Source organism: Pollachius pollachius (assembly GCF_949987615.1).
Source record: "Pollachius pollachius genome assembly, chromosome: 6".
Classification (NCBI taxonomy): Eukaryota; Metazoa; Chordata; class Actinopteri; order Gadiformes; family Gadidae; genus Pollachius; species Pollachius pollachius.
In genome coordinates, this window is record NC_136939.1 from 8,856,289 (window position 1) to 8,867,830 (window position 11,542).

An 11,542-nucleotide genomic window follows, 5' to 3' on the forward strand; every position below is an offset into this window, starting at 1 on the left:
CTCTTTTCTAAACGTGAACCAGGTGGGCGACCGCTGCTACGACGAGAAGATGTACGACGCGGCCAAGCTGCTCTACAACAACGTGTCCAACTTCGGCCGGCTGGCCTCCACGCTGGTGCACCTGGGCGAGTACCAGGCCGCCGTGGATGGGGCCCGCAAGGCCAACAGCACCCGCACCTGGAAGGAGGTGTGCTTCGCCTGTGTGGACGGGGAGGAGTTCCGGCTGGCCCAGATGTGTGGCCTCCACATCGTGGTGCACGCCGACGAGCTGGAGGAGCTCATCAACTACTACCAGGTAAGAGGGCGTGCATGCGACGGATACGGTGTGGACTACAGATCTAAACTGTGGACTACAGATCCACACAGTGTTCACTACAACTCCACATGTAATTGACAACAACACACAATTAAGTGTGGAAATGCTGATGAAATTGGAATAGAATTAGAAATTCTAATAATAAAGCAATATCACAAAGGAGGGAGAGCTGTGATTTTAAGAAGGTAATCAGAGAAGATAATCACAGCTGTGCTGATATTTAGTAGAACAGCAGAACCTCTCCCCTTTTTGTTTTTATAGTAATAAGCAACATCCGATTATCATTTGTCTGTTTATTGAATCAGTGTTGCAGAGCACCACAAACATTTGCTTGCACGCTAGCGTGCGACTTTATGCAGGTCTACTCGTTACCGCAGGCCAGTAACTTTGTATCGGGTATATTTATCTCTACGGTTCCATTTATTGGTTAACCAGTGAAATAAGCGTCTGTTGACAGTCGCTTTGGGGGCATAAGCGCTCGTAAATGTAATAAAGGTTTTTTTTCAGAAAGACCTGTACATCGGAGGGATGCATGTATAGCTCAAGTCCAAGTGCTTTTGTACGTTGTATAATGAAAAGTAATTAACAATCGACAATTCCCACCCTTCCCTCCCCCACCTCCAGGACCGCGGCTACTTCGAGGAGCTGATCACCATGCTGGAGGCGGCGCTGGGCCTGGAGCGCGCCCACATGGGCATGTTCACCGAGCTGGCCATCCTCTACTCCAAGTTCAAGCCCCAGAAGATGAGGGAGCACCTGGAGCTCTTCTGGTCCCGTGTCAACATCCCCAAGGTCCTGCGGGCGGCCGAGCAGGCGCACCTGTGGGCGGAGCTGGTCTTCCTGTATGACAAGTACGAGGAGTTCGACAACGCCATCATCACCATGATGAACCACCCCACGGACGCCTGGAAAGAGGGCCAGTTCAAGGACATCATCACCAAGGTAGAGTAATGAGAGAGTAATGCTTTACCTTCTCACAAACGTGTGAGCGTTGAGGATAACCTCTCTAGGATCGTCACTCGGAGTGACGATCCTAGGGACTCAACAGGATTCAATTTAAACCATAATGGAGTCTCCATTATGGTTTCAATTGAATCCTGTTGAATCAATGGATGCGTGTTGTGTTAAAACGACGTTGAATCAGTGGATGTTTGTTAAAATTCCAAGATATTAAAACCATGGAAGTGGCTTGGACATGTACATAGACTGCTGTGTTTTCAATTTCATTCAACTATATTCGTGAACAGGTATTGGTTATTTCTGCAAATGGGTCTGATCGGTCCGTGAGGCTAGTTCATTGGCGTAGAGCAACAGTGTTGACTGGTAGTGCCTCGTTGTCCCTCATGTATCCAGGTGGCTAACGTAGAGCTGTACTACAAAGCCACCCAGTTCTACCTGGAGTTCAAGCCCTTGTTACTGAACGACCTGCTCATCGTGCTCTCACCCAGACTGGACCACTCTCGCGCTGTCAACTACTTCTCCAAGGTAAACCTCAACCCTGGCTCAAAACCTTTGAGTCAACCCACCTCTTGCCTGTCAATGTGTTTTTGATCTGCGATCAAGATGAAAGTTGATGTTGAATGTATTGATTCTTACAGGTGAAGCAGCTGCCCCTTGTCAAGGCCTACCTGCGTTCCGTACAGAACCACAACAACAAGTCGGTCAACGAAGCACTTAACAACCTCTTCATCACAGAAGAGGACTATCAGGTGAGCGCCTCAATCTTTTCCCCATCCAACCCTTCTTCCATTAAACAGTGCCGTTGCGTAATTTGTCCAGCTCGTGTCCATGTTAACGTCCCCCGTCCTCCTCTCCGCTCCCAGGCCGTGAGGACATCGATAGACGCCTACGACAACTTTGACAACATCTCGCTGGCCCAGCGGCTGGAGAAGCACGAGCTGATCGAGTTCAGGAGAATCGCCGCGTACCTCTTCAAGGGCAACAACCGCTGGAAGCAGAGCGTGGAGCTCTGCAAGAAGGACAAGCTCTACAAGGTGCCCCGCCCGGCCCGCTGTGCTGTCGCTCCGTTAGGGATGTGTATGAGGACCTGGGTGCTGAGCGTGTTTTGATACGGACGTCGTTGCAGTACTACAGCGATCATAGGAAGTTTATAGTTGTTAATATCTACCGCCGTCCACAGTTTTGGAATACTATGTATTCAAGTGTTGCATGCATATTATGTGCATTTAGAGATAGGTCTATCTTTATAAAAAAGGGCTATTTTATAAAGTATATCATCAAATGTTGAACACTAGTAAATGGTGAATAGTCTATTCAACGTCAGACAAACTAAAACTTTCCTGACTTCTCGTACGTTAACATAGATAGGAAGGATGTAGGCATTCCTGTAGATTCTGTTATTGTCATACTCGTACAATACAACGGAGTGAAACATGGAGCCCCGTGTTCCTCCGCTGCACACGACCACCCAACCCACCCTCCCCGTTGTCTCCCGGCTCACCCAGGACGCCATGCTGTACGCGTCGGAGTCCAAGGACACGGAGCTGGCGGAGGAGCTGCTGGCCTGGTTCCTGCAGGAGGACAAGAAGGAGTGCTTTGCCGCCTGCCTCTTCACCTGCTACGACCTGCTGCGGCCCGACGTGGTGCTGGAGACGGCCTGGCGCCACAACATCATGGACTTCTCCATGCCCTACTTCATCCAGGTCATGAGGGAGTACCTCAGCAAGGTGGGTCCACGCTGCCCCCGCAGAACCGAGTTGTAAGGATCTGAGCGTCGTCTTCGTCGAGCTACAAGCCTGTGTAAGGGCTTCAGGGCAGGGCCGTGCACAGCGTAGATTTTGTACCAACCTTGTAACCCTATTGGCCAACACTCAAAGTATCTGCTCGTTCTTTTGGGTGCAAGGAAACTCTCTCCGAAGCCCCAGTGGGAAAGGGGAAAACCCTGTAGAAGAAATGGGGGTAGTCTCCTATCTAGAACGGCCAGGTGGGCAGATTGGTAATAAAACATAATTAAGAAAAGTGAACTTATTGGATTTTTTTTTTTTGGGGTAAAACGTGCCACGCTGTGAAGGGAACAACCTGAAATCTAAAGAAGGGGTCCCTTTTAATAAATAGCAGAGCAGAACCATATCTCGGCAGCCCTACCTGGCGGGAGCACTATCTGTCTGCGGCTTAGAAGTAGTAGTACTCAAGATTCAAGACTACTCGAAAGGCCTGTGCAGCCGCAGAGTCAGCAGAGGGAAAAGTTGCCCGTGCAGCACAACAACGTTTCCCCTGCTCCGTGCGGCAGCCAGCGGGTCGCCAGGTTCTTCAAATCGCGTCATGTGTCTGGCTGTCAATGGTTGACGACGTGGTGTTTTCTAAGCTGCCGCCTCTTCTCTTTCAGGTTAATGCAATTGAGGAAAAGGCAAAGGTTGTGATTGGTTAATTTTATTTGTCATTTTCTGGACTTGGATTGTGGGTGTGTTTTTATTTTTATTTGAGCCTGGCCGACTTCAGCCTGTTAAGTGTGCATGGGTTTAGCGCTGTCACGCACGGTGCACACTCACGTCTACGTTCAGACCTTCAGAGTGGTAGAATCTGTTATACCCAAATGGAATCAAGACATTAGTGAAATCCCCCATTTGACAAGAAAGTGACATACAGGAAGACTGAAAGAGGGCATGCCCTTGTCTCGGCCTACTGCAAAACAAGCTTTTATAGACTTTATTTGAATGGATCAAGAAAGGGGTTAAACCATATCACCTAGCACTCATGAAACGCTGAAGAACCCTCTGACGTCTCCCCCCCCCCCCCCCCCCCCCCCCCCCTCTGGTCCAGTGACCCGGGATCAGAAGACGCTGAGAGTCTTTGATTGACAGTTGAAAGGATGAGGAGAAGCATGTGTGGTTGAATAACGGCCACTTGGTGAGCAGCACCACCCAGTGGCACCAACACAAGGTGTTTGTTGCCGCCTTGCACTTTAATGGCGGCGCCTCACTACAAAGCAGCTGATGCCATGACCACCTCGGACTGCACGTGCGCACATGCACACCCACAAGCGTGCACCAGCACTGTGTTGATACAGGGGGCCGTGTCACACAACCAGCATGTTGGAACAGCTTGTGAATGTTGTGGAAGGGAATGAGTACTAGAAATGTTGCAGGGTTTTGTGATTGAAAAAATGTATTCTTGAAATCCTAAGAAAAGCAGGGGCATATTTTGCACATCTGGATCGTAGTTATTCAAAAATGTGTATGCACTGTTTATAGGCTTATGCTAAATTGGAAACTCATAATTTCTCATGTTGCTGTTTCTGCTATTAATAGTTTCTCTGCATTGCCTGACCCCACTAAAAGGTACAATATAACGCCCAGTAGACTCGTCTGCATAATAGGCATTAAAATACCTAGACTTAACAGTTTACTTGATGGTTTTAGAGTTGTTTGGGCTTTGTTGAATTGTTGCTGCCTCTGTCCCCCTAAATATTCTCCTAGATTTACAAATTTGAAACTTCGTATAAATCCTTTTCCTGTTTCTTGCAGGTGGATAAGTTGGAAACCTCAGAGTCCATGAGGAAAGAGGAGGAACAGGCAACGGAGACGCAGCCTATCGTCTATGGTAAATAAACCAGGTTTCACCTCCAGGGCTTGGTGCTATTTCAACCCAAAATCTAAGAATTTTATTTTGTTTAAATACATTGAGGATATGACTTAGGTTTTTTTTCACCCTTAATCTTATACTCTCACACGTATCTCAATTTGGACCTTTAGGACTGTTAGTTTTAATCTTCAGTATAGTGTTTTGGTAGGATCATCACTGGATGTGTGTTGTGTTAAAAGGATGTTAAATCAGGGGACGTGTGTTGTGTGTTAAAAGGAGGTTGAATCAGAGGATGTGTGTTGTGTGATAAAAGAGGTTGAATCAGAGGATGTGCGTTGCGTTAAAAGGACGTTAAATCAGGGGATGTGTGTTGTATGTTTAAAGGAGGTTGAATCAGAGGATGTGTGTTGTGTGATAAAAGGAGGTTGAATCATGGATGTCTGTTGTGTTAAAAGGACGTTAAATCAGGGGATGTGTGTTGTGTGTTAAAAGGAGGTTGAATCAGAGGATGTGTGTTGTGTGATAAAAGGAGGTTGAATCATGGATGTGTTGTGTTATTCTCTGCGCCCCAGGCACTCCCCAGCTGATGCTGACGGCGGGCCCCACCGTACCGGTCGCGGCCCAGCCCGCCTACGGCTACGGTTACCAGGCCCCGGCCGGCTACGCACCGCCACCTGCCCAGCCGGGGTTCGGCTACGGCATGTAAAGACCCATGTCCGGGCCGGAGGCCCCGGCCCACTTGTCCCCACAGTCCTTTTACCAGCCCAATATTGTTCGTTTGTCCTGCAACGGGACTGACGGCAAACAAGCAGTTATTATATTTTAGTTTTTTTTTTGTTTTTTTTTACTTCCTCTATAACTGTCATGAAGGACTCCATTTTATTCCTGTTAAGAAAAAAATGGCTCGAATCACATGGATTATTTTTTTCACATTCCGATTTAATTTTTCACATTTATGGTAACAAAAACGAAAAATAAATTTGGGGTCTATTTTATTTGAATGGGAAACGGGTTTATGTACAATGTGGGTGGGGGAAACTGTTGGAAGAGCAAGTCCTCTTCTCGGCTACATAAAAGGTCTGTTGTGAAGCATCTGATTTGCACTCTGTACCGAGAAGAAATTAATGTAGAATCTCTTCATATTGATGTGTGAGAAGCTTGTTCTGTCCGTCTTTAAAAAAAATGCATTTAATTATTGTATATTCAGAAGAAAGGAAAAACAAAAGATGAAAAAAATACAAATGCTACTATGTTCCTCTATATTTGAACATGAAACTGCCGCTTCCCCAGGCCACAAAACCACAAACACTACGTCATGCCAGTAACCGTTGAGGGAGAGGGCGGGTCATTTTTCAAAATAAATACCCCTCCCACCTCCAAGAGATTATTTTAACATGCGTACTTAATTTCCCCCCCCCCCCCCCCCCACAACGCTCTTATTTTTTAGGGCGGCATACTTCCCATCAAGGCCCTGCAGGATCTCCTGTGAGTTACTGTAGTAGTACTGTATGCCGACTAATGCCCTATTCCCTTGTGCTTTAAATATGTGCTCTTAATGTGGGACCATTCCATTGGAGGAGGGGTTTCTGAGGATGACTTGTGTGTAAGGCCTCCTCCCCACCACCTGTGTGTATTTGACTAACCCCTGTCCTCTCCTGCTTGTTATTCTTTCTGTGCTGCGGTTCGTATGCTGGATATTGTGGTGTTTTAGGTCACTGTTCCTGAGTGTACAGAAGAGAATTATGACCCCCAGTGTGGTCCCTACCAGGTTAATCTGTCCACTGTTCCCACTTAGATCTAATTAAGAGATAATATCATAAGACTGGGGTGATTTAGAGTTTCTATCAAAGGCTTTACGCATTCTGCAGACAACTGATCATTAACCTCCCCCTTTGACCTTATATTCTTAAATTACTTTAGATTGAAGTGTGCACTTAAAGATAGTTGATTGTGCAAAATAAAGATAATGAATGAAACGGCAGTTTTCTTATCCACTTAAAAAAATAAAAGCTTGTTTGTCAAGAAAATACTGGTCTTGTATGATTTGTACAATTTAGAGAATTGGCAGTGAATAAATGTGTTAATTATTGTAAGGACACAAAATCCCTTCATTTACATTCAGGGCACGTTGGCCCCCTCTAGCCAGTCCGGAAGTGCTATTTTAATATTTCCTGAATAAAAGTACATGGTTAATCTAATGTGGTTATAAGGAAATGGTAATACCAGGCAAATTGGTGTTTAAGGTGTACTGTGCCAGATGTATTTGGTTATGTTTGGTAACTAAATTCATACAATCTGGCATCGGCTCTGCAACAACCTGAAGATGGGTAGACCTTTATTTGGTAGACACCTTCATCCTCCAGATGCATGTCAATATATTTGCAACATAAATGGACAAACGGACAACTTTTTCACTTCCGATCTTTACTGAAACATGTATGAAATTGGCCACATTCAAGTCATAATTACAGTGCAGTACAAATCCAAAACATTTCAGTCAGACGTGATCTCGATGCATCCTAGAACAGTTTCAGGTGCCCGGTGACCTTATCCACCAGATCCGCCGGCCCCGGTCCGACCCCCAAAACGGTGCGTGACCCTGGCGCAATCTGAGTCCTTCCCGCGTCCTGGATGATGCTCACAGGCAGACCGACCTCCTTGGCGTGCCTGAGCAGGTCCATCAGGGTGTCCTCGTCCGGGGCCTTCACCACCACCTTGGGCTGGCCGCAGTACTCCCACTGCTTGAGGAGCTCCGGGTTCCTCCGGAGAGTCTGCTTGTAGGCTGACACGGCGGCGTGCGAGCACTGGGCGGCCACCTTCCCCTTGCCCATCTTCAGGTCGTTGCGCACCACCAGGATCATCTTGAACTCCCCTCCCTCGCCCATCACGCTGGACTCGCTCGCGCAGTTCGCCACAAGGTTCTTGGAGGACTGGCCGAAGCGGGCCCTGAGGTGCCAGCCGAGGCAGAGACCGCAGCCCAAGCCGGCCATGATGCCCAGAGCCAAAGGGTTATACAACGAGTCCATCATCTTGGTGTGCCTGCAGAGTGACAGGATTTAACATGGGATGGTCAGTGATTGCTGTTGAAGGGAAAAGGGCGTTCCTAATAGACATCGACCACATTAACATTTACTGTATGTGTTAATCATGCATATTGTGCAGTACCATTTGCAGGTTTTTCCAGGAACATCGTGTTGTGCATTTGACGTAGTTACGTTGGACATATCAAGGCTGGGCGCTTTTAAACAATGAGCTAACGTAACTACTTTCAAACACCGAATACCATGGCTGTTCCGGTGTCCAGGTCATCAGGACACCTTGATAGTGACTTTTATTCTGCCTGCTGTCATTGACAATTATCCTGTGAAATAAGACGTTCAGAGCGTCATAAGACGTTCAAGATGGTTGAAGACTTGTATTTGTCTTGGCCTGCTTCGTCAAATTAACAGCATACACGAAAACAGTCTGATAACGTGCTGCTGTGATCATTGCACAAAAGAAAAGTAAAAAATTGACAGTAATCTGCCGACCCAACTTATATCATTTATATACTAGGCCACTTTTCATAGTGTGTGCCAGTCATTTGGGAAAGCAATGAAAATATGTGAGTGGGGTAAGTTTAGCGAACTTGTATATTGAAAGTCATCTTCACCAACATTATTTAAAACATTACTTCTCAGATTATCAATTCGCCACATACTTGCCCTCTGCTACAATGCGAAATAATATGTTTCCAGATAAATGTCTTACATCGGCGGGTTTAAACATAAATGTGTGCATATTATGTTGATATACATACCCACGAGAGAGCCCCGGCGCGGTAAGAGGCGGATTCGCTTCCTCTTCTGCCTGACTTCAGTCGTGTACTGATGACGTCAAACACAAACGCTCAAACTTGCACGTGTATGACAAGTGATACAAAACTAAAGACAAATCACTGCCCACATCTTATAGTTGCGGTTGCTGTGATCGTGGTCCAGCAGCACAGCCTAATCGAGTCGCAAAAACAACAATTATGTGCATATGTATGTATGGATATATACGAGATATGTATTTATATCTATATATCTATATCGGACTCTTATGCCAGTGTGGGGCAGCATTGATTCACTCGGCCCCGTACTTGCAGTCCGAAATATGAAGGACCACAAACAAATGTTTCCATGAAATCCGTACCCGTGTTTCAGGTAGTTAAGTGCGTCTGTTTTCTTCATTTTTACTGTCCGGTAGGAAAGTAATTTTAAATGTAACAGATGCCCTTAAATAGTCTACAATTCGTATCTTTCTGAACGTATATTACTAGACGAATGCAACGTTATGACATCCATTATAAGGATTTTCTTTAGTTATGCCAACGAAAGGATAGATTGATGGTTTGTGCTGGCAGTGTCATTTACATTTAGTCGCATTAAAAAATTCAAATACAGTGCATTTCTCTTTAGACATATTCTTTGGATCGCATGAGTTAGTTAAACATTTTCGAGAAAAATGCTGGATGTAACATAACGTTTTAACACGCTGACATCCTGCATAGGTATGCAGGTTAGGAGGCTTTCTACATGAACTAGCCCTAAACAATGTTTCTCAACACTGTTTATTACCTTAAAAAAGTGATGATTATTTATTTATTTTTTTGAACAAAGCTTCCATAAATAGATTTACAAGTACATGAGTGGGGTACATTGAAGATGCCACACTCAATAACTACAGGGCCTCAAAAAATGACCCTGTGCTCCCGCTCTTCTTTGCCTAAGAAGGGGTGTGGGATGCTGGATGTAAACATTGTGGTAGGCGTGGCCATATGACTTTGTTTTGAGAGAGACACAGTAAATCCGAAGACAGAGATCTGATGAAGGCTGCTCTTTCACCCAGAGTGGTAATTGTATATCACAGTATTCAATAACCCTTCCGATGCTTTTACCTCGACCTTGCCTGAACCTCAACGTGGAGTCGACCCCATTCTGCTTCCACGCTTGTCATTGACCTGAAAAGAGGATTTTTGGACGGACTGCTCTGTTTCTGTCAATATTTTTGGAACAAACTTAAAGCAATTCGTCGTCTCCCGAGAGGACAGCGTTTCCCCTTTCCGTCTGAAGCCCACCGAGTTTTGCCCAGCGTTTGAAGTATGGTCCACGAAAGTGATCCACTTATATTTATAGACCTTTAATTAGAGTGCTTCTCTGGAGGTTCGATCAGGCAAAGGATGAACTCTCTCTCTCTCTCTCTCTCTCTCTCTCTCTCTCTCTCTCTCTCTCTCTCTCTCTCTCTCTCTCTCTCTCTCTCTCTCTCTCTCTCTCTCTCTCTCTCTCTCTCTCTCTCTCTCTCTCTCTCTCTCTCTCTCTCTCTCTCTCTCCCCCTCTCTCTCCACGTCCGTCTGTCAGGCTTACCCCCCCACTCCTACCCCACCACCACTCCCTGCAAGGGGGGAAGTGGTGATGTGGTGGTGAAGGATGGCACACTTCATCTGGCCGCACTCTGCCGCTGGGACAGCACTGGAAGACTTTCTGATTGAGATCTCCCAGCTCGCCTACTGGACACCCTTCTGAGCGGTGAGTAGCTAAAAAGCATTTCTAAAGACACAAATAATCAATTGTCTGATGTGAAGACGAGGTAAAGTCGCGGAGTTGTTTTACTTTAGTTTATCCTCCGGCATTGAAGCAGTTCGTCTGTCTGTTCCTCAACAGGTTTGACGCACGCCTGTTGTTGTGGAGGATGTGAATTGCGCTTTGAGTTCCACTCAAAGGGAGTGCGCAGTTGAAGTATTTACTAGCACTGGTTTTAGTACATGATACTCAATGTGATTTAATAGACCGGATTGTTTTTCAAGTGGCTGTATTTCATATTGTTGCCTGTTTGGCAGACATTTTCTCAATGAATTAGGCTAAATAAGCAGTTATTCCTTGACGTACTTGTGGGACTGGGAATTGTTCTAAATTAACGAGGGAAAAAAAGAATTCTCTTTTCAGACCTCTGGGCTAATGTGAAAATGTGGTTTTATTTGTCCAACATAAACTTTTGCAACATAACTGACATTTCTCTGTGTGAAACGATGCCTCGCTGCAGGAAAAAAACATTAATTCATAAGGTTGTTACATAATTCATATTTTTGGGAACGATTCATTTAGAAACTTCTTGTGTGTTTGTGTGTGTGGATGTGCGTGCGCGCGCGTTTGTGGGTCCGTGCGTGTGCGTGTGCAGGCGTGCGTGGCTGCGCATGTCCCCAATAACCCCCAGGGGAAAGTAATCAACATTGAACTGTCCAACAATAGTAAGAAATGACGTTTTTTTATAAATACTTCAGTTATCCTCCCTCAAAATATTGAACTCCATTCCACTCCCTCGCATAAAACCTAGCTGCCGTTTGGTAAACAAGCTATATTACGTAAAGTGCACTAGATGGTCGTGGCTGGTCTGTGACCATGCCCGATACATTCCAGTGGAAGGCCCCAAGGAGCCATCTTGGGGCCCCCTGGTAAGTCAGAGCTGTACATTGTCAGTCAGCTGACAGCCCACACTGGCTGGATGTATTGAAACTGGAGCCAGGGGCCCTTCTCTAGGGCAGCACTGGGCCACATGATAGAGGGATTAGAGAGAGAGGGAGAGAGAGAGAGGGAGAGGGTCGGTGGGGGGGGGGGGCTGACAATTTGGCCAGATGGTGAGTTACATACCTATATGTTTCAGAGA

At 46.0% G+C, this 11,542-nt stretch overlaps 2 protein-coding genes across 4 annotated transcripts in view; one reads left to right on the plus strand and one right to left on the minus strand.

Moving 5' to 3' along the window:
- cltca (clathrin, heavy chain a (Hc)) overlaps nucleotides 1-6,879 on the plus strand; it is a 33,349-nt gene extending 26,470 nt beyond the window's left edge. Inside the window, exons 23-30 of the mRNA XM_079738612.1 lie at nucleotides 23-295; nucleotides 941-1,258; nucleotides 1,670-1,801; nucleotides 1,915-2,025; nucleotides 2,140-2,310; nucleotides 2,782-3,003; nucleotides 4,801-4,876; nucleotides 5,431-6,879. Of these exons, the coding sequence (XP_079594738.1) occupies nucleotides 23-295; nucleotides 941-1,258; nucleotides 1,670-1,801; nucleotides 1,915-2,025; nucleotides 2,140-2,310; nucleotides 2,782-3,003; nucleotides 4,801-4,876; nucleotides 5,431-5,564 (1,437 nt within the window). The 3' untranslated portion in view covers nucleotides 5,565-6,879. The remainder of the gene's footprint in view (nucleotides 1-22; nucleotides 296-940; nucleotides 1,259-1,669; nucleotides 1,802-1,914; nucleotides 2,026-2,139; nucleotides 2,311-2,781; nucleotides 3,004-4,800; nucleotides 4,877-5,430) is intronic.
- Nucleotides 6,880-7,286: 407 nt separating this feature from the next.
- ptrh2 (peptidyl-tRNA hydrolase 2) lies at nucleotides 7,287-8,711 on the minus strand. 3 transcript variants are annotated; one of them, XM_079738598.1, is made up of 3 exons: nucleotides 8,658-8,706; nucleotides 8,024-8,219; nucleotides 7,287-7,897 (listed from the first exon to the last, which is right to left on the minus strand). In XM_079738598.1, exons 2-3 carry the CDS (start codon nucleotides 8,080-8,082, stop codon nucleotides 7,378-7,380), a joined length of 579 nt encoding a protein of 192 aa, XP_079594724.1. In that variant the 5' UTR covers nucleotides 8,083-8,219; nucleotides 8,658-8,706; the 3' UTR covers nucleotides 7,287-7,377. The 3 variants fall into 3 exon arrangements, with proteins under 3 accessions (XP_079594724.1, XP_079594726.1, XP_079594725.1); XM_079738600.1 differs by lacking the exon at nucleotides 8,024-8,219 and having other exon boundaries at nucleotides 8,658-8,711; XM_079738599.1 differs by lacking the exon at nucleotides 8,658-8,706 and having other exon boundaries at nucleotides 8,142-8,219.
- Between the last annotated feature and the right edge of the window lie 2,831 nt (nucleotides 8,712-11,542).

Bases quoted from the DNA above. Each gene is read 5' to 3' on its own strand.
- ptrh2 (XM_079738598.1), bottom strand. From the start codon at position 8,082: ATGTCCAACGTAACTACGTCAAATGCACAACACGATGTTCCTGGAAAA. The intron at 7,898-8,023 runs GTACTGCACAAT...GTCACTCTGCAG, and splicing joins CCTGGAAAAACCTGCAAATG to GCACACCAAGATGATGGACT.